The sequence below is a fragment of the Vicugna pacos genome, chromosome 5, assembly GCF_048564905.1.
Source record: "Vicugna pacos chromosome 5, VicPac4, whole genome shotgun sequence".
NCBI lineage: Eukaryota > Metazoa > Chordata > Mammalia > Artiodactyla > Camelidae > Vicugna > Vicugna pacos.
The window spans coordinates 70,823,714-70,845,338 of NC_132991.1; the positions used below are offsets into that span (position 1 = coordinate 70,823,714).

The 21,625-nt window shown below is 38.9% G+C and overlaps 1 protein-coding gene across 5 annotated transcripts in view; it reads left to right on the forward strand.

Annotated features, from left to right (window-relative positions):
* The window catches only part of FTCDNL1 (formiminotransferase cyclodeaminase N-terminal like), a 73,784-nt gene that overhangs the window by 14,564 nt on the left and 37,595 nt on the right, over positions 1–21,625 (forward strand). For 3 of the 5 annotated variants that reach the window (XM_072961519.1, XM_072961521.1, XM_072961520.1), the window contains exons 5-6: positions 8,894–9,079; positions 17,881–19,286. In XM_072961519.1, the coding sequence (XP_072817620.1) occupies positions 8,894–9,079; positions 17,881–18,317 (623 nt within the window). In that variant the 3' untranslated portion in view covers positions 18,318–19,286. Of the gene's footprint in view, positions 1–8,893; positions 9,080–17,880; positions 19,287–21,625 lie in introns of those variants that run through there. The other 2 variants (XR_012072821.1, XM_072961522.1) reach the window with 1 other exon arrangement.

A 21,625-nucleotide genomic window follows, 5' to 3' on the forward strand; every position in this document is an offset into this window, starting at 1 on the left:
TCTGAGTGTGCTGTGAGGGAAGGAACTGTTCCATTTTGGCTGTAGGTGGCCTGCTTCACATTCACATGGCATTCTCCCTGTATATTGTCTGTGTCCAAATTTCCCCTTTTTATGAGGACACCAGTCATATTGGACTAGGGCCCCACTCTATTCCAGTATATGACCTCATGTTAACTAATTATATCCACAGTGACCCTATTCCCAAGTAAGGTCACATTCTCATGTCCTGGGGAGTGTGACTTCAACAGATGAATTTTGCAGGGGACACAGTTTAACTCATAGCCAGTAAGACCAGCTGAACTCTCTCCATGCAGACAGAGACATCTGTAGTGGGCAAGAAGCATTTTCCTCCAAAAGGGGATTGAAAGTGGTAGGCATGGGTGTGTGGAAACAGGCATCCCCTGAGAGGTGGTAAAAAGGAGAGGGACTATGGGAAGGAAAAGAAAGGACTTGACCTGTTTTGGGAGCAAGTGGCAAGAGTTAGGGATGGGCTCAAGACTGCTGAGAGATTGAGTGTTGTCAGTGTCCAGTGGCTGGGAACCAGGAAGACGGAAGATGTCTGGGAGCCAGACACACACAAGGAGACCAGACTACCTCATGCAAACTATTTGTTTGGCATTGGGGGAGCTCTGGTTGGATGGGGGAGCCACCTTAACTTTTCCTTGCTGTGGCCAAGTGGGCTTTATACTGAAGACTGTTTATGATTGCTGCTACACTGACCAGCAGAGAGATTCCAGGCCATCCCCAAAGCTTTGTCATATCCCATCTGACCACTCTTTGGGGGATCCTCAGCTTCTTAAAATTCCCCCTGAAAGAGAATGAGAAGTCCTTACAAAGGGAGTGTACTATATGGAAGCAACAAGCCAATTCCAATCCCACCCATGCAGTATGTATGTGTAGATAATGTGCCTGTGAGTTTTTGATCAGTGTAACCTAAATAGTTGCATCGCGTTGGACGGCTAGGCAGGGAAACCAAATGCTTAGTGGACAGAGTGAGAATTTTGGAGCTGAATAAACCTGAGTTCAAATCCCAGATCTTCTACATATTTGCCAGCTGACTTTAGGAGAACTGTTTAGTCACTTCTGTAGTTCTTTTTGGTTTTGTATCTGTACAAGGGAGAATAATACCATAATAATAATAATAATACCAGAAATAATGCCCATATGTAAAGCCCCTCGCCCCCTGCCTCCCACCAGTAAACGGCTGTCACTGTTTCTGTCGATTCTCTGGGGCCTTACTGAGGGGGCTGCTGAGCCCGGGCTACCCCCCTCCCCCACCATACAGAGAGTGGCTCCCTCTTCTCTGCTTGACGTTACCAAGATTCCAAATAAGGTGCCTTTTGAAAAAAGGGATTGCACGACAAGATGTTTGAAAACCACTTGAGCAGGAGATCTCTGAAGTGTTTTCAGCTCTAAAATTCCAAGTTCTGTAGCAGACAGCTTCTCCCATCTCAGTTCTTCATTTGCAAAAGGATATTGAGAAGGTATTTCAGAGACCTATTGTGAAGGTAAATGAAGAGGTATTTGTGAACATCCAAACAGCGCTGGAGGGCCTGTCTTGTTGCCATTTACGTAGAGTTCTCCCCCCAGGAAAGCTGGGGCCATGAACTCGGCACCTGAAACAATCAGAGCACCACAGGACAGAACAAAACAAATGCCTGAACATAGTGTAAGTTACCTATGTTAGGTCACTCAGGAAAGTGTAATTCTTTAAACAAGCAATATCGTGTCTGCACAAAGTGGTAGCTGTATCCGCATATGCCCTACAAAGGAATAACAAGCTCTTTGTTCATGGTCTCCGTGAAAGTGTATGTTACAAGCAGGGAAATAGTAAGCTTCTTAGATTCTTGGATGTAAAGACATAAGCGTAAAATGTGTCCCAAACTGCTAATATACCATACCTATGTCTCCGTGAAGTTATATGGCTTATTAAGAGTTTGGGGCACGTAAGTCTCATGTTTATAATAAAGGTAGAGGACGGGTCCAAATCTTTCATCCTGTAGCTGGAAAAGAGACTCAGAAACATTAAGAAACTTACTCATAGTTTTCCATCAAGACAGCAGCAGAACAAAGGGTTCTCACAACTGTTTTATCTACTAGACCTCATATGGAACTTTCCATTAATTCTCTTTTTCAAAATTTCAAATAGTACAGATAAGGTTAAAGTTCACCTCTGTCCACCACCTACAATCCTGGGTCCCTGAACCAGCCCCTGCTGAGATACGGTATGGTATGCTCACACTCAATCCAGAATTTTCCCCATGCTTTTATTTATATCTGTGTATATACTCATAAATCCAATATAGTAGTTCATGTATGTTTTTGTAATGTAAATATTGTTATACCATAACCTTTTTATTCAGCAAGGTAGCTTAGAAATATATCTATGGTGTTATATATAGCTCGTTCCTTTTAACTGTTGTGTAGTTATCATAGTATGAATATATCACATTTTTTCTATTCTCCTATTTGAAGACATTCAGATTATTTCCCATTTTTTCTAATACAAATAATGTAGCAGCGACTATTCTTGAATAGTCTTTCCTATATACAAATGTAAGGATTTCTCCAGAGCAAAAAGAAAGGAATGGAATCATTAGGTACAGATGTTTCAAAAATATGATTATAGGTTAATTTTTACACGAAAGTCAGTCAAGTACTTATCCTGACCCCATTTCTGTTAGTATGTGATGAGCTCTTTCTTTGCATCTTGTTTTTCACTGCCATGCCAGTGGTAAATTGACAACTCAGAGACACCAGTGAAATTGCTTTCTTAGCAAGTCCTGTTCGCTTTGAATCATAGACACTGTTATCAGCATAGCACAATTAGTAAGCTTTTTTGTCCTTTAGAAATGAAACATGATAGAGTAAACAGTAGCATCCAGTGATATGCAGTAGAGTTTTGTTTTCCCGCCTAAATTGTTTTCTGCTCCCTCAAGAAGGAACAGGCAACAGAATGTGTCAGTAGAAATGCAATTTAGGAATTGCACTTGATCTTGTTTTTCAGCCTAATGTTTCTGTTCTTTCATCATAAAGATCAGCTGCATTTTATTTTTTTCCAGTCCCTTAGAATAACATCCAGTTCTAGTCAGCGTGTTTAATGTACTTCTCAATGATGTTCTAGCACAATGAATTTTCGTATCTCGTGCATGTGTACATATGGTAAAAATTTCTTCAAGTTCTAGCCATGTGGGGGAGGAATATTGCGGTTGCTTTGTTAATGCAGTGTTTGTGTTGGAGCGGTTACGGCCCCGTGCTTTAACTCTCAGCGCTGGGCGTAATGAGATGGCTTTGATGGTGGCGTAAGAGCCTGGTGGGATGGTCACAGCTTCACACTTCAAAGCCGAGCATATGGGGCGAATACTGGGTAGCTTTGTGCTCTTTGGGGATGGTTGGGAGACAATTCTTAACAGCTCTGTTTAATGAAGACATTGGAAAAGAAACGCTCCATCTTTAAAATAATTTTGAATTGCAAAGAGAGAAATTTCCACCACCCCCTCTTCCATAGACTAAACTAAGAATAATTTTTCCTAGTCTGCACTTAATTAGAGGCAGTGCAGTATCACAACTACACTGTATTTTCAAATGTCTTCTTTTTCAAAGTACTGTAGCAAGATTAATCGGGCAGTTTTATTTTAGGTATGTGTATGAATTTAGGCGAAAACTTTTAGGGCTATCTGTTTTACCGTCTGAGAGATTTTTATGGCTTCTGGTAGAGGATCTTTTTTTTTTTCTTCCTTCTCATTAAAAAATACATAAATAAAAAAATCAACTAAACAAAAAACTTGGCTATATTAAGAGAGCTATACTAAAACTAGAGGATGCTTGTAAGATTTCACGTCTAGCACCCAGTTTAATTTTTAGATTCTGTGCTTTTTTCCCCCTCTGCTGTTTATCGAGTGTGAGGTGATGGGGCTGAAAAAATGCTCTTTTTGATTGGTATGCACTTATGAGAATGTGTCAGTAGCCTTCTTTAGTATCATTAGAGTTCTGGTTTAAAAATAATAATAACAAGCCACACGTTCATACCGCAGGCTGGGGAAATAGAACTTATCTATTCCTAGAGGAAAGAGAGTGACAGGCTTGAGGGTTTTCCTAGCTGTGCATTTCAACTGCTATCGAAAATGTAAGAAAACCAAGCATATCAGTTACGTTCCTCGAGCTGCTGAAAGGCAATTCTGTCTAACAGTTCAACCTCAACTCCATTTGTAGCAGTAGTCCTAAAATGCTCCCGAAAGAAACAAAAACAGAAGGGGAAAGGATACTAAAGACCACTGTAGACATGAAGTGCGTGTTAGTGTTAAGGCAGGTGAATACATTTAATGAAGCAGATTGTTAAATACTGTCTTAAATAGTGCATATTCCGGATAAAATATTACATTTCAGCCACAGTTACGTCTGTTACAGGCTTAGAAATAAACATTGGTGTTAAGAATATGAAGCTTAAACTTCTCGTCTCATTGAATTGATCCTCCTTTTGCAAAGAGGAAAAAAATGTACCAAACTCATAGAAGTCTCTAAAGTTAGGGCTGAAACTGATAAGTAATGTGGGTATAGAAATTACTAAAAATCATTTTCGAGTACATAAGGTCAACCATGAAGGTTAAACTATATTTTTAAAAATATTGTCATTAAATCAGCTGTTTTAGAATATGACTAGTGAAAGTGGCAAGATCAGAAGTACTAATAGTAGTGGTGGGAAAAACTTGTCAAGAATGGAGGAAAAACTAGAAAATATTGGTCTTTTAATAAAGAGCAATTTAGGAAGCTGCAGTTCTGCTTTGCCTGTTTCAGGACAGCATGATGGCATCGCACTCTGTCAGCACAAGGTGGTTCGGGTGTTTTTCCTGTCTGACACTACTGACTGGCTCAGGTAGCCCACAGCTGCAGGTGGCTCTGACAGCTGGGGGCGGGAGGACCACTCATGAAACATGATGCCGATGATGGAAAATTGATCGTGTGGTTTCTCACCGGGGATGCGTTGTACCCCTGCTGGTCTTAAACCCTGTCCTCATTTTGTTAGCACAGCCTTTACTCTCACATGTAGGTTTGGAGTGGATGCTGCTATTCCAGGTTTTCAGTGTCCAGCATCTGCGAAGTGCTGAGGAACCAAATTCAATGCATTCAAAGTAACAAAGTTGATTGTTCAGGGAATTTGAAAACTAGATGGAAAAAAAAATCCATGAATAACTGTATAGTACAAGTAGATTGGATTTGATGTTCCATCAGTAAAAGCTGTAAAATACATGAACACGAAAGGGAGAAATGAATTTCTCAGTGGAGGGCGAGCAGAAGGACAAAGCAGGGATAATCTCAGAACTTCTGGTTTCTTGGGACTCATTGAAAATGGGAAAATTTTCTCCTCTGGAAATGTTTGATTCCACTGTCTGGGGAACGATGGCTTTATAGGAAATGAGCACAGAACTGTTTGCTTTGATTGATAATGCCACTTACCTAAAAACTGTGAGACTTGAGCCTGAAGTCTTCAGAACTTTTATCTTCTTTAAGTGGCCCGTTTGCATGAGATGAGCATTTGAAATTACAGTACAGGGGATGATTTTTCCATAGATTAGTTGTGAAAATAAAATGATACAATTAAAACTACCTGTTTTGAATATGCAATTTATATCACAAATAAAATAGCTTGCAAGTATTCTAACAGAATTTGGGACACTTCTTTGAAATATTTTATTTTCTTCATTGGAGAACAAAAATTCAGTTTGATTCTTTCCACCATGAATTTGTGTCAAAGAGATAATGCAAGAGGAGTGTTGTTAAAATCTATGGGGATTTCTAGTAAGTAGGGACACAGCAGTCCAGGAAGGTATTAGAACTTTCAGAATTCAGAACAGCAGAGTGGGCTTGCAAAAAGGAAAGGAATGTGCATAGCCTGGGTACTGTGCACCAGGCATTGTGCTAGATGCATTTCTTAGTTTATCTAATCTTAATCTCTCCATCCATCCTTTACTTTCTTTCTTTGTTTTTTACTTCCTTTATTTTTTTCTCCTTTCCTTGCTTTTTATCTCCTGCTTCTTTCCTTTTGTTTCATTAAAGTTTTTTTAAAGCAAATTCTAAAGATCATATTATTTCACCCCTGCATATTTAATCTATATCTCTAAGCAATAGGGACATTTTTCCTTTTATCACCACCATACCATTATCACACCCAACAAAATGATGATTTTTTTTTTTGGTACCATCTAACACCCAGTGTATAATCTGAGCAAATGTCTTTCTGTGATGGGCTCATTTGAATCCAGATCTACACATGGTTCACACATCGAGGTGATTGTTGTATCTCTTGTCTCTTTTGAATGAGACCAGTTCCCCAACCCAATTTCCCCCCCTCCTATTCACTGGCTGCAGAGACTACTTGGTTGCCCTATAGAATTCCCACATTCTGGCTGTTTGCTCCCTTGTGTCATTTTAATTTGTATCTTTATCCCTCTCATTTCCTACAAACTTTAGGTTAGCTCCAGGGGCTTGATAGCCTTGAAGTTCAATTGTCTTTGACAAAAATTCTTTAAAGGTGGCCTGTGAGCTTTTTCTTTGTCCTATCAGGAAACCACAACATCTGATTATTTCACATCTGGTGATGCAAAAGAGAACTGCCTCTGTTCCTAACTGACTTTTCATGAGGGTTTCATCCACTGATGATATCTGCCTGAAACAATTATTTTCTTAGGGCCTGCCTGCAAAGTGGTGATTTTCTAATTATGTCATCTCTCCCACATTTATTAGTTGTGTTTGTTTCTGGTAAAACAATCTTTCCCTCATCAGTTCAGGCTATCTGGCTACCCTGAAATACAGTTTATCTAGGAAAGGTAGGATAAATTCTTATTTTTATTCCCTCTAATTGCTAGATTTTTAGTTACAGGGTTGGTGCTTTAGAGGAAGCTTTTTTTCTTTTTCTTTTTCATTTTACAGATAGAGAACTTGAGGCTCAGAGATGTCAAATAAATTGTTCAAGATCTCCAAAAGCTATTAAGGAGCAGAAATGGTATTCAAACCAGTATCTTCTGGTCTCAAAAGCATGTGCTATTTCTACTAAACCAAAACTTACCCCTGCCTTTAACCCTTCAATTACTGACAGTGAGGAGTGGCTGCTGCAAGTATCTCCCCCTGCTTTGCCCTTTAGGAACCAGCCTCCAAGAATCCTCCTTTGCAGCATTCTAGGCTTTATAAACTTATGCAATACTCCAGAACGATGGCTCCGAGTAGAGGTGCTGGCCTGGCTGGGCCAAGAACTGGGCAGAGCCAGGAAACCGGTCACACTGTTTCTATTTAGAAGGAGAGGCTTTAGCATCACAGTTTGTGCTTTAGGCTCCTGCGACAGACAAAGCGTGAGTCACTGTAAGTTATGGTTGGAGCAGATATCAGTGATCCGAACAATTTGGAGAGTTGGCAGATGTTAAAACATTTTAACATTTAACTCTCCTAAACCTTTTTCTGTCTCTTCTGTCACCCCCATCCTCTCCTATTCCAGATCTGAGGGGAGTACTCAGGTAACTGCCTAAACATTGTTTTACAGTTCCTAAACCTCTGTTGGCTGTATGTATTCCTGGCATCTGCCCCCTACCCCGAAAGCCCATAGACCTTTAGTATCTTAAAATAGTTAAAGAAGCAGAGACCACTTAGTGAGTTAGGGAGATCTTCTCAGCTGTGTGGTGTCTACATCACGGGCTTCTAGCGCTGGAGTCTGTGACTCAGAGAAAGCATATTTCCCCAGATTTCATACAACCCAGAGGTACAGAATCTTTTTTAGTGTCCTCCACATTGAACCCTCCCACCATCGTGGCAGTCTGCGTTAGAAACATACAAATAGCAAACTCTCAAATTGTGGTTGGAGAAGTTCCCTGTGCTTATTGTGGCTGCAGGCCCCGTCTCAGCCTCTGCTGTTCCATGACATGCCTCCAAATAAAGGAGGGCCACACTCCTGCTGTCCCAGGCCAGCACCAGAATTCTCTAAATACCTACATTTTACACATCAGGAAAAAAAATAAAGCAACTATCTGTATCCTTACAGGGGACTATAATTAGTGCCACGAAAACGTGCTATCAGTTTCAAATAGCAGTCCCCTGAAGCAGTTCTCTAGAAAAAACAGGAAAGTAATTCTATAATCTGCCTTGCAAAGATAAATCAGAGACAGAATCTAGAAATAAAAATGGAAGAAGAGGATGAAGAAATGTTGTCATTCAGAGCAGCCACCATAAAGTTATATTTAAATGCTGGGCTTCCTTACAGAATATCTGGCCCAGTGCTGTCCAGTAGAACTTTCTGTGATGATGGAAATGTTCTGTATCAATAGGGAGACCACTAGCTGTGCGTGGTTGTTGAGCACTTGAAATGTAGCTATTGCAACTGAAAAAAATTTTACTGCATTTTATTTTAATTAATTAAAATTAGAATTTAATAGCACACGTAGCTGGGGTTACTGTATTGGACAGTGCAGGTCTGTCCCTTGTAGTCCTAACTTTTTCTTTCTTGTAATAGTATACACAATTTGAAGCTGTTATAAAATTGTTTGAAAGTCAAAAGTCACCAATTTCACCCATCTTATTGATTAATTTTCCTTATGGAATTAGATTTGTAATGACTTTGAAATTCTAGCCTCCTTGTACAAAGACAAACTTTTATTTTGAGACTCACTTCAAGGGAAAATTAATTATGCTCAAACTTTTATTTTTAAAATTTGTATAAATTATATGCTTTAGTGATGATGGTTCCAATAGTGATGAGAAGGCACTTAATGCCACTCAACATGTAGAAATGGTTAAAATGGCAAATTTTGTCTTAAATATATTTTAGCACAGTAAAAACATTATATGCTTTATTTTCTTTCATTGGGCCTGATTTTAACTTAATTTTGTTAAAACTTCCCACTGCCCACAGGCCTTGCTGAGAATCTGGTCGAACGCGTTCCTGGCTGCAGCGTGTTTCTCTTTGGTGAGGCTGACCTGCCTGAGAAGCGCTCTCTTGTCCAGAGAAGAAAACAGCTGGGCTGGTTCACAAGGAGGGATTTCAGTGCTCTTGAACCTGACCTGAGAGTTGCACCTGCTCGGAGATGTGGTTTAACAGGTTTGCAGTGTGGCTTTATTCTATTTTTGTTTCTAAACTTGAGAAGGGAATCCTGAGGTCCCCTTCATTTAGTCCCTCCCACGTAATGCAGGAGGGTTGCTGCTGGGGCTCCTTCTTGAACCGGTTGAGGGTCTCCTCTCGGCTCTTACTCTTACCCACGCCTTCGATAAGCTGACCAGAGAGGCTGGAAGCCCTTATCAGATATTCAGTGAGAGACCCCAAGAGTGATGTTCAAGATAAATAACCAGCCCTGCAGCGTGGCCAGTGATGATGAGAATGGTTGACACTGGGGCAGGTCCTGGAGGCCTGCCGTTGTACCAGGGGTGAGGTTGGATCCTGGGCTGTGATGGGGACGGTACTTTGGTAGAGCTTACTTTTAGCTGGTAAGAAAGCCTTTCAGTACTTGAACACCCAGTGTGGCCATGCTGATGCTTGGAATTAGCTTGAACTCAGTTCTAGAGGTACCCTGGAGAGAAGCTTTTCTAGACAACCGACTTCTAGAACAGAGAGAATAAACACCGGGAATAATATTCTCCCTTCCCCTGGATCTCCCCTACTCCAGCCCTCCCCCTTGCTTAGGGCTTCCCTTGGGAAAAAGCAGTAGTGTCCCACCCAAAACTCCATCCCCATTCTCTTCCCTTCACCATCCTAGTGCCTTTTGTTTGAGTCTTTTTAGTATCAGATATCTTCTGTGGAGATCACAGATTAAACCATGTTAGGTACCATTTTTGAAGTCAGTAAATATTTTAGCAATTGCTAGAATGCTAGGTCCCCAAGGAGCAAGAGGTGGGCAACCATAAGAAAGACATTTCCTCCTGGCACAGCTTTGCCGCAGTTCCACTTAGGCTTTTGGTTGCTAATCCCTGGTGCAGAGTTCTGCTCTCAAGCCAAAGATACCTGGAATCAAGTAGAGCTGTGAAGTAAAATCAACACAGGCTTTGAGGCTGGGCTCAAATCCTGGCCTTGCTGTTCATTGGCCTTGTGACCTCTGAGTGTTCCTTAGTCTCACTAAGCTTCAGTTCCCGTATCTATAAAATGAACATAATTTTATCTCCTTCATGAGACTGTGAAGTTGAAATAATGTCTATTAAGTGCTAAACACAGTACTAACAGGCCATTTTTTCTTCCTTGTAGAGAAAAGACTTATAAAAAAGCAATTACAAATGTGTTTTAGTATTTAGTTATGGAAAAAAGGAAGAAACTGATTGCTCCCTGCCAATTTGAACCTCTCATATTTTCCCACGATTTGTCTCACAAACGTAGAAGGGTATGTTTGTAGCTAAATTTTCAGAAAGCTATTTCCTGGTTTCCAATTTGAGCCCCGCCAAAGACCAAACCTGGTCAGTGCAGTGCCTGGTGACTGGGATTCCAGTCAGTGGGCAGGAATTGGAAGCAGGAATACTGGTATTAGAAGACAGAACTGGCTGTAGTCTAGGTGAGGCAATCCTTTGAAAGCCTTAATTCACATTTCTGCAGTTCTGTGAGAATAAATGGGAAAAACTTTAACCTGGTATAAAAAGTATATCTGAGTTTAAAGACTAAATGTTCACTTTGTCACTAATCATCTTTAGTCTTCTAAGGACAAACTCGGTTTGCAACTGTTTAAACCAAAGTGAACAGTGCTCTCCCGTCTCACCTCATGATTGTCTGGGGTTGGGATGATCTCACCTATTTTACCTTATTTGATTGAAATGGACACCTCATCGGGATTTCTGATTTCTTCTCTGTTTTCACTCCACACGGAGATCTGTGATTAACATGGAGAATTTTATTAACATATGAAAATCCTAAGTTTACTTTAATATGCCAAGATTGGCACAAAAATGTCTACAGATAACATTTGAAAGGTCATATTTGATACTGGTAAGGATGCAGAGACACTCTTATTACTAATGGTAGCATCAGGTGGGGTAAACTTCTGAGAAGTGAGGCAGTGATGTCTAACAAGAGCTCCAAAAATATACGTAACTGCTTTGCAGAGATTCTAGTTTTAGTGATAGATTTATTCTAAGGAAGTAGATTTATTCCTAAGGAAACAATAAAAGGTCTATGTACTTAAGCACAAGTGTGTTTAATCACAGCATTATTTATAATAGTAAATACTGAAAACAACGTAAATGTTCAATATTTGAAAGTGATTAAACTATGGCATACCTAGGTGAAGGGCTATTATGCAAGCAATTAAGCATGAAATTTTGGAAGAATTTTTAAACATAGAAAATACAATACAATGTAGAGAGAATTTGTAGTTTATTGATTAATGCAACAAGTATTTATTAAGTAGCTATTATGTGCCAGGCACTACCATCAGTGGGAAATATAGAATTTATGTGCCTCAAAAAACTTATATTTCCAGTGGGGAAGGGGTGAAGAGAGAGACAATAAATAACAAACTTAATAAATAATGAGTTATATAGTATGTCAGAAACAAGTACTACCGCCAAAAAAAAAAGTTGAACAAGACAGTGGGCATCTAGTGAATTGTGATTTCTAAACAGGACAAACCGAAATAGGCCTCATTGTGAAGGCAGCGTTGGAGCAGAGACTGGGAGTGAGGCAGTCAGCCATGCAGAGTGGTAGACAAAGTCCTCAGGCGGAGGGAACAGCCAGGGTCAAGGCCAAAGGGTATAAAGTAGTATAAACAGTATGATCTCAATATTAAAAAATATATATGCATCTATTTGTTTTACTTATCTTATATATTTGCAAGAAAAATGTTTTAAAATTCTTAAATCTTCCAACTTATTTTCATGATTTCTCTAACCTGATCTTGTGATTATTTTCTATCATCTTTCATAAAGGGTGATTAGTAAAGTTTCTCAGTGGTCAATTTTATAAAAGCTGAGTTTCAATGCATTAATTCAGATTGCTGATGAAAGATTCAAGATAAGGAAAAAATAGCACAACTTTTCCCCCATATGTCTTTTTTTTGCTAATATCTCCTACCAAGTGGTAGGAACCTTAGTTTGTGCAAAACACATGAAAATTATAAGATGCCAAGGTTAGGTAGACCGTTATTCATCGAGAGACCCTCTCACTTAATAGGCTCAAAGCAGATTCTAATAGAAAGATAAAATGTTTCAAGGAGGAACAATGAATAAGGGATATGGATAAACAATTAGCTTCTAATATTGCACGAACAAGAGTGTAATTCGAGTTTAAGACATACAATCAGCCAAAATCTTAGGTTACCTTACTTGCACAAACTCTCCCTTAAGAAACACTTAAGTAAAGGAGGAGCAAAAAGGCTTTGATTTTTTAAAGAAATATCTACTGAAGTAGGATTGTAATAACCCTGTCGTTAGGGTAGAAATGTTATTTGTCTTATTTTTCAATGAATTTAGACTTTAACCATGGTGATTTCTCTTCTTATTTTTAAATTTAATGGCTTTGTATATTTTTCTAACATTTTTAATTTACATCAGTGTTTCTCGACATAGTTTTCCACTCCTCCCATCAAAACAGAAAAGCCTCAGCATATTGTTGCTGTATTTATTTCTTTTCCAAAAAAATTAAATAGAAATGATTGGTGCTATCAACTGAACACTTACAGTTAACTTTCCAGTGACAAATTAATCTACACAGTACGCAAGAGGAAGCAGAATCTATAAGGAAACAGGTTTCTGTTTTGAAGTTCCCTGAGAGTATTATAAACAGAAGAGAAAAAAGTGAACTCAGAAATGATTAACACCCATAGTCAGTGCCAAACACACAAAATCTTTTAAACCAAATTCCTTTTAAAAGTTTGTAGTTGGCCAGCTCATGGGGAACATAAATAAGGACAAAGCAGCAATAATTGATACTTTTAGATCTATAAATAAATACTTTATACATATGTATTTTAAAACCCTAAACATTTATGGAGTAAGTTAAACACTGTTGGCTGATATATTGTGTGACTGGCCTGCGTATATGCATCATTGTTTAAAAATACAGGGACAACTCTTTGAACTATAGCCTCATGATGCCTTAGGAATCGTAGATGGAGGTAATTGGTACATCTTGGGATGAGGGACTTCTGTTTAGGTATTTAAATGGGTTACTGAGAGTTGCCTCTGCTTTCTTCTCTCTCTGTAAATGAGAAGTAGAGCGTCAGGCACTTTTCCTGACTTTAAATAACTCAATGTACTTCACACACAAAATTTTACCTCGCCTTTGAAAAATAACTTCTAGTTTTAGAATGAGTCCTGTGTTGAGGAACCTGTTTTCATAATTTTTTACATTTGCTTGTGAATCTAGTTGGGATGATGGAAGATGAAAGTCTCGATCTGTAATAAAGTGTATAACCTGTAATTGAAACATAAAGGACTTCGGTTTTGTCTCTGTGTGAGCTGCTGAAAAGCGCTGTTCTCCTGCAGAAAACTGGGAGCAAACAAGTCCCCTGAGGTTCCTCTCACCTGGGCTGCTTCATTCCATGATGATGTTAACTTGGATCTTCTTTAATTTTCTCTCTGAATTACTGTTACTCTGTAAAATTCGGAGTTGAGAAATTGAGGCTCAGAATTCCTTACAGAGCAGGAAGATGTCATAGTCATTTTACAGAAGGACAGCTGAGCAGAGGCAGTGCCCCTGAAGAGGTGGAACTTGAATTCAGACCCACGGGGAGCCATTCCCGGCCCTATGCTACATGGTATCACTTAGCTTTCTTTCCTGTGGATTTGGCCACATGCATAAGGGTTCTGCATTCTTCACGCCATGGGAACATCGGACTTAGCAATTATGTTTGAGTTTTATGGCTTTAGTCATCAAATGTCCTGTTTCAGCTGCGGTTTCTCTTTAGTACACACTCTAAAAAATTTAAATGTAATGATGACTAATTGCTTTTGGTAATAATAACAACTGGTTTATATTTTTGAATCTGAGTTCCGAGTCTGTTTTCTTGCTCTATTTGTTACTCTGAAGCTAGGTTTTATCTTATTTTAACCTTCTTCATGTTTTTGCACACAGAAACCTGCATGGTTCCTGGTACTCAGCAGGATTTCAGTAAAAACATGTTTACTGAGGAAGTTGAACATTAGTTCATGAGAATCTCTTTATTCCTTCAAACTGTAATATAATCCACAAATTTGAAGTTCTCTCTTCACCTATAAAAATGCCGAATATCCCAGAATACCACCTCAGCTCTCTCCTCATGCATCTTTTTAAGCTAGCCATCAAAAAAGAGTTTAATATAATGAATAGAACTTATAAATACATCCTTCAGCAACTTCTGACCCCCTAAAATGAAACCCTTTCTGTGGACGAAAATATATAGAATCTTTTCACCTTTAATTGATTGAAGATGATGGTGCCTGGAACTATTTTTGAGATTAATTTTGATCTAAAGGAAAAAAAATCCATGCATTTCGTCAGTGCTGCTTTTTCATTTTTCTAATGGGCTCTTCGCTATTGTTTTGTCTGAATGCAGTTTTTTATTTGTGTTATTCCAGACGTGGTCCTACCACAAGCATCTTTAAACCAGACATTAATAGCATAGTTCACAGTCATTACTGCCAGTGCTCAAACACAAATATTGCATTTGTGTTTGCAAAAGCTACACATCAGATGTTAATTAAGTGCATTTGTTTTTTTTATGCTCAAACAATCTGGCATAAAGAGTTTACATCTATATCAGTTCACCATAAGGTCTCTACAATATCTGAATCACCAGCCGTACAGTATATGATAAATACAGTGTTTCCACACAAGAAAATAACAGAATTGTCAGGAAAACATCAGGCCTGTTATACTTCCCTGTGAAATAATAGCAACTGAATCTCAGTTTCTTTTTCTTTTTGATAAAAAAAAAGTATTTAACTGGGAGTAAACACCAATATTTAGAATGATAAATTTTTCATTAAAGAACACATGGAAAGCAAAATCATACCAAAGATTTTTTTGCCTTGTTTTTAGCTTGCTTCAGGGCGTTGTGACAGTTGCATTGGAATAAAATTGGAATTTCAGCTTTGCAGTGAGGAGATTCATGCTGCCGCCAGAGCAGCCGAGTGCCAATCTGCAGGAGGCAGAAGCCGAGCGAAACCGCAAACTGAGAAACAAACTTTCACATCAGGTTTCTAATTTTAGAGCAAAAAATGGAATTACTTTAATTATGTGACATTTAACTAGAAATACGATATGCTGGGATTAATTAGCTCCCTTATTTAAAAAATTCTTACTAAGTTTAAATTAACATTAAAAAAATCAAATTCAGCATTTTAAATAAGGTCAGTGGGACTGCTGGATTTAAATGCAGAATTTGGTTCATTAGAATTGGATCACCATATTGGTGTTGGACTTGGGAAGGATTAAATGGAGGAATTAAAAAAGCGTGCATTTGAGCAGAAAGCAGTTTTCCTTCCTTCCTTCCTTCCTTCCGTCCTTCCTTCCTTCCTTCCTTCCTTCCTTCCCTCCTTCCCTTCTTGCTTTCCTCCTTCTTTTGCAGAAATGAGTCATGGCCTCCTAACCCCTCAGGGAGGAAACTCCTACCTGATTAGGTCAGAAACGTCTCAAATTCATTGACTGCCTCTGTTTTTTCACTGCTTGAATAAGATATGGTGATAAAAAATAAATAATTGCTTAACTAAGGTTTAATAGAAGAATTAAAATATAATAACAAGGGCATATAGAAAAAATGATCATTCTGTGTTGTTTAAATGATTACCTCTTGTTTACGAGAGAATATAAAAGTTACTTCTAATGTTTAATTTTATTTTTCTAAGAAATAATTAACTTTAAAGTATGCTTTTAAAGGAATCTTTTAAGTAGAGTTTTATTTTAATTAAGCACATTAGTGTTGGGATAAGTGTATTTTATGGAATTCGTGCTCTGGGCTTAACATCTCAACTTATTGTATCTTTAATAGTTTATCTTAGTGATGAGTTTGTTTATTAGCAAGAATGATCAACTTTGGAAATTCTATGAAAAAGGGACAGTTATTGGGCACATGGTGGTAAAAGGTGCCTTGGAATTTGCTGGATGGAGAACTCAGAAAAAGTCCCATGTCTTTAGGGATGGAATGGCCTATGCCGTCATACTGTGGGGAAGAAGAGCCCTGGGTCCGTATGAACAAACTTGCCTTGAAAGAGACTTGCTCCCCCATGCTGATAAATTGCATGTGGTTATCTGAATGTTAACTGACATATCTAACTTCTGGGACAGCAAAGCACAATAGGCTTGATAGGTATTTTGAACAGTACTTAGTGTAACCCCATATATGTATACTCTTCAGCCAAGTCTGAGTGTGGTCCAGCTGTTTGTTTGAATAACGATAAAGATGAGGCCACTTCTTGGGTCAGAATAGGGTATGTATATCAGATACAAGGAAATGGGACTGTTTGTAACATTACCTGTTGAGGGGTGGAGGAGAGAGAAGCCATGCCTGGATGCTCTCCGTTAATGAATGACATTAACATTGACAAAAAAAAAATTTCCAGTTGTACTCTGTGAAATGTTAAAACTGATATAATTCTCAAAGATATTTAGAGCAAGTAATTGGTATATGAGGTTGAGAGAGAGATGTATTGACTGTTAGGAAATTTAATTTTTATGAAATCAGCATTAAGGAGAAATCCTGTAATCTGATTCATTCCTGCAGAATTCCCAGTAGGAAGAGGCCCAGCCTCGGGAGTTGAAATGTTTCATTATGTACATGTATGGGAAAAAGATGAAATGCGGTTTCCGTGTGCTGATTTTCTGTAAAACATCTATTAGTATGAGAGTACCCAGGCTGGGCAGCAAAGCCCCCAAACCACAGCTGTCTAGGGGGAAGTGAATTCAGCAGGATCTCTCGATGGCTACTGACACCATGAGCAATAAGTTTGAAAGTAGCAAGAAAAAGCAATAACAGTAAAATCATGTAGAAATAGTAGCTATGGAATTGTCATGCTGAAGATGAGGTCAGTTTTTTATCCCCCAACAATCCTAGTCAACTTTGCTTTTAGAAATGTGAAGTTCCCCCAAAATGAAGAAACTGCAAACCCAAGCTTTTTATATCGATGCTAATTTAACCGAGTTGTCCATCTTATAATGTAAACTATAATTAGAGCAGGGCTATGTATGTAACACGAGCTGCATCGTTCCCCAGGCAGGGGAAAGCTGGGCATTTGCCCCCGGGCTCTAGGGTAACAGCGCTCTGGAGCAGCAGTGGCAGTCCCCGGGGATGGAGGAAAGAGGTGCCTCCAACGGGTCGTACTAAGAAGGTACGTGTAGAGGCCTGAACCCTGCCAAACCCACATCGTCACGAGACACAAGAGCCCCTTTGTCCTTCCCAATTGCAAGGTTATTTGTCACTTTTTGGTGACCTCCTTTCCTAACCAAGACTGTTGCTGAGGCTCATTTGGATCAGATCTTAACGTAGCTCAGTGATGACAGGCCTGAGTTTGGGGAGGAAGGGAAGGATGCAGAGTGTGATTTACTCCTGTCTCCCGGACCCTGAGGTCTGGCACTGAATTCCAGCCCCCGTGGAGATGGCCTTGGAGATGGATGGAAAGCCAAGACGTTTTGCTGCTGTTGGTATTTAATTCTCAAGTGCGCCTTTTTCTGTTGAATATTTTGGAAAGTCTGGGTTCTTCCTAACCATTCTAGAAGAAACATACGGTACATTTAAAGTAGATAAAAGTATCCGCTCGTAGCTCACATAGCTCTGTTATTTAAAAATATATGCGACCTTCAGAAAATTCTGGAGTTGATAATGAGGAATATTTGTATAATTTTAAAATGAAACCGAGTAAAGGAAACTCCTTGGGTTAAAATTGGCTACAGAATAGAATCTTCAGAATGAGGCTTTTGCTTTGCTTGGTTACAATGCTTTTCTAATGATTTAGGCATCGGCGCCAGCCCATATGTGATGAACTGCAACGTTACCATCGACTCTCAAGACTTGGCTCTGGGACAAGAGATCGCTAGTGCCATTCGGGGCTCAAATGTGAATGGACTGAAGGGTGTCCAAACGATGGCTTTTCCTCACGAAGGGAAGATTGAGATAGCTTGCAACGTAGAGAGTTTTGAAGAACATGAAGTTAAGGAAAGCTCAGAAGACTCTCGATACATGGCTTACAGTGTTCTTGGGGATCATTTTTATTATACATCTCCTCATTACATAGAAGCTCGGGTTAAAAAGTTGGCAAGTGACCAGGGAATTGGCACTATAGGGAGAGCGCTGATTGGATTTACACCCCAAGAGTGCAAGGACTGTGCCGAACACGCTATAAAGGAACATATCGGGGAGTTCTGGAAGATACGGGGAGGTGTTTTCATGTGATCTGGTCTCAGGCTTCATTGAAATTTTAAGGAAAAATATCAGCTGACAGAGTTTTCTTCTGGCCAGCAAAAATGAGGGGAAGATACAAGAGCTTGGTTCGACCTGTGTATTGGAAAACTGAAGCACTCTCTGTTCAAAGACAACAGCAGGTGTTTATAGATTGTCCGTAATCACCTTGTGATATTTCTAGTCATCATTAAAACCTCATGAGAGCTCCTCTCTATCAAGTTTATGCACTTGCAAGCACTGGAGCCCCCCTGAATCAGCTGGGTAAAATGGCCATGGTTGCTGAATCATCTTTAATGATCATGGACAAAACTAAAAACAGACCCTGGTTTTCCTGAGCTTTTTATTCCCATGTCCTGTATTCAATTTTCATTTTTTGAGTAATCATTTTTTAATATGTACTTTAAAAAAGGTCAAATACCGAGTGATTAAAAAGTGGGGAGAATTATAAAATAAAATTACTCTTTCAGAGTATGATTGTTCTTTCTTGCCTTCCCGTGTTTAGGATGATCTACTGTACATCCTGGAGGTAACTCCAAAAGCCAGATTTGTCTAATTTTTTTATGTTTATGTGGGGAGGTGGAATGGTGGTGTGGGGCATGACTTCAAGGAATTATATTTACTCTTTTTAGAATTTAACTGGGAAGTCTGAAGCTTTAGGGAATATATTGATCTTGAGCAAAGAGAAGGGTATTGGTGGAAGAATTTTATTTGAAAGAAATCAAAATATGTTGCCTCTTTGTGAACTAAAAGAAGCCACTTGTTGATTCTGGCAATTTTATATAAATCCTTAATGCTTATATTGCTTTAGTACAAAGCGCTTTATAGCCATAATGTACAAAGAAATGAATTTTTACATAGATTTTGTTTAGCAAGAATGTGGTCTTGTCTAGTAAGAGCACATGACATGAATTTGTTTTAACTAAGAATAAAAAAGAAATTAAAGTCGGTCTTTTTATAGGATCCAGTGATCTACCCTAATTTTTTTTACGTACATTTGACTCTTGAATGTGATCACATAAATTTTAATTCAGAATTATGCTTCTTTCGGTGTTTTGTTTATGCTGTCAATATAAATACAACAAAGATGGAAAAATGATGGACCAGGTATGGTTTTCAGGTGTAAGGAAGTTTAGTTGGCTGTGGTGAAGAGAGCAGATGCTCTCTAGTTAGACCCAGTGGGTCTGGAAGAGCTGAGAAGCGGTCATGCCTTGTTTTTCTCTTCCTTTGGCAGAGGCCATGTGACCTCGTAGGACGAGTGCTGGACAGTGGATTCTGGCTTGGGTTCTGGTCTTTGCTCTTACCTTTCATGTAGCCATAGTTCCATTGCCTATAAAATAGGGAAAAGAGTTCCCACCCAGACTGTGTCCTGAGGTATTAAATGGAAGTACTTTGTGAGCTGTAATGTAAAAATGAAACATATTATTGATGCTCTGTTCAGATCTCTTCTAGAGCTTTGCTTCAATTTGGTCATCAGTATTAAACAGATGAGAGAGAATAAAAAGCACAGGATGTCACTGACTTATTTGGGGTTGTAGCAGGATGTTGTTACCTGGATTAACCTCTCCAGATTCATATCACTGCCTTCTAGACTGCCGGTTTTGAGCAAGGCCTGTTTAAAACCAAACATCTATTTAATGAGTAGAGAGTTTCAGTTTTTGAAGATGAAAAAATAAATCCTGGAGATGGATGGTGGTGATGGTTGTACAATAATGTGAATAGTTAATGCCACTGAACTACACACTTAAAAATGGTTAAAATGGTAAATTTTATGATATGTATATTTTATTACAATTAATTATTAAAAATTATATATTAATTGTATAAAAGTTAAAAAAACAAAAAACTAAACATCTGATTAAGACAGTTTCACTAAGCCCACACTTTCTAAATATAACTTTGTCAAATTTCTAATATCCATTAAAGGGTACAATCATATAAAACCTGTTTTTCCCTTTTCAATCTATTATGATGGACTCTGCACTACATAAGAGGTTTAGTTAATGGTTTATAGAGTGGATGAAATTTGGCCTTTGAGTCAGCTGTCTTTTGAAAACAGTAACTTACTATTTTTGTTATAAATAATTTTCAAAACCAGCACAATCATACTTCTTACCTCTTGTTTATATTGATTCCCCTGGTCTTTCTATTGCCTTTTCTCTCTTCCCCTTTTCTCTTGCTCAGCCATGGCTCTTTAGAAAACTGGAAACAGCTGTAAGTTGCTGAAGGTTTGTCCTGTGGACGGATGTGGCATCATCAGCCCTTTTTATGCACAAGCTGACACGTGTAGCCCGGATGGATCTATAACAATAAGAAGGGTTATCAAATTGGGTTGAGAAAATCTGACCCAATGAACTGACAAATACCCTGACTGATATTAACCTTTTCTCATATTGCTCTCTTAGAAACAGACCAGCACTTTGTGTAAATGTTTCAGCAGCGTTTTTTTCCATCGGACCTCAAAGTGGACATTGTACGGAGTGTGGGTTCGTGGCTCGTTTAACCTCCATTTCCTGCCAGATGACTTCGCCCATGACTTGTGCCAGTTATAAATGGGACAAAATCTATGCGGACAAATAGAGTTGACATTTTATTAACTCTTTAGTGATTTTTTTGCTCTATCTGCTTTAAACTTCAACCTTTAGTTTCTTAGAAGAGGGACAAGGAAAGCAAAGAGCTAGACTATGAGGGTGATAGGGTTTTTATTGTTGCTATTATTGGGCAGGAGGAGGGGGGCTGTCATTTGTTTCAACCTGACTGTGGGCTTCACTCGACAATAAATTAAAAAGTCTTTAACATAAGGGGGAGGAGTGGGCTAAGTAAAATATAACTGTAAAATCAAACAAAATGGGGGATGATAGTTTCATTCCTCAACATAATGAGAAGCCTTGCTCTGTAATTGGTTTGTACTGTCTTGGAAGTGGCGTCCGTGGTCCACAAAGGACCACTCTATGAGAGATCTGCAAGGAATTTATCATTCCCTCTGGCTGAGCCAAAGCAGGCTTGATATACAGTTTTGTTTAGTATAAATATTCTCATGTTACTGTTTACTCTGTGGGGATATGAGGATCTCACTGACAGGGTACGTGCTCCACTGCCTTGCTTTTAAAAGGCGTTTATTTGACTCTGTTGTTTGTACTTGCCCAGAAACTTTAGAGAATGGCCCGGGAACTTGTTTGATAAGCATCCAGACCATGCTCCCGGAGTATGTCACGCTCGGGGGTTAGAAAAGCTTATTATTTTAAGCAGGCTGGCACATGGCTTCGAGGGAGCCCATTTTTCATAGGTAAGAACAATTAGGA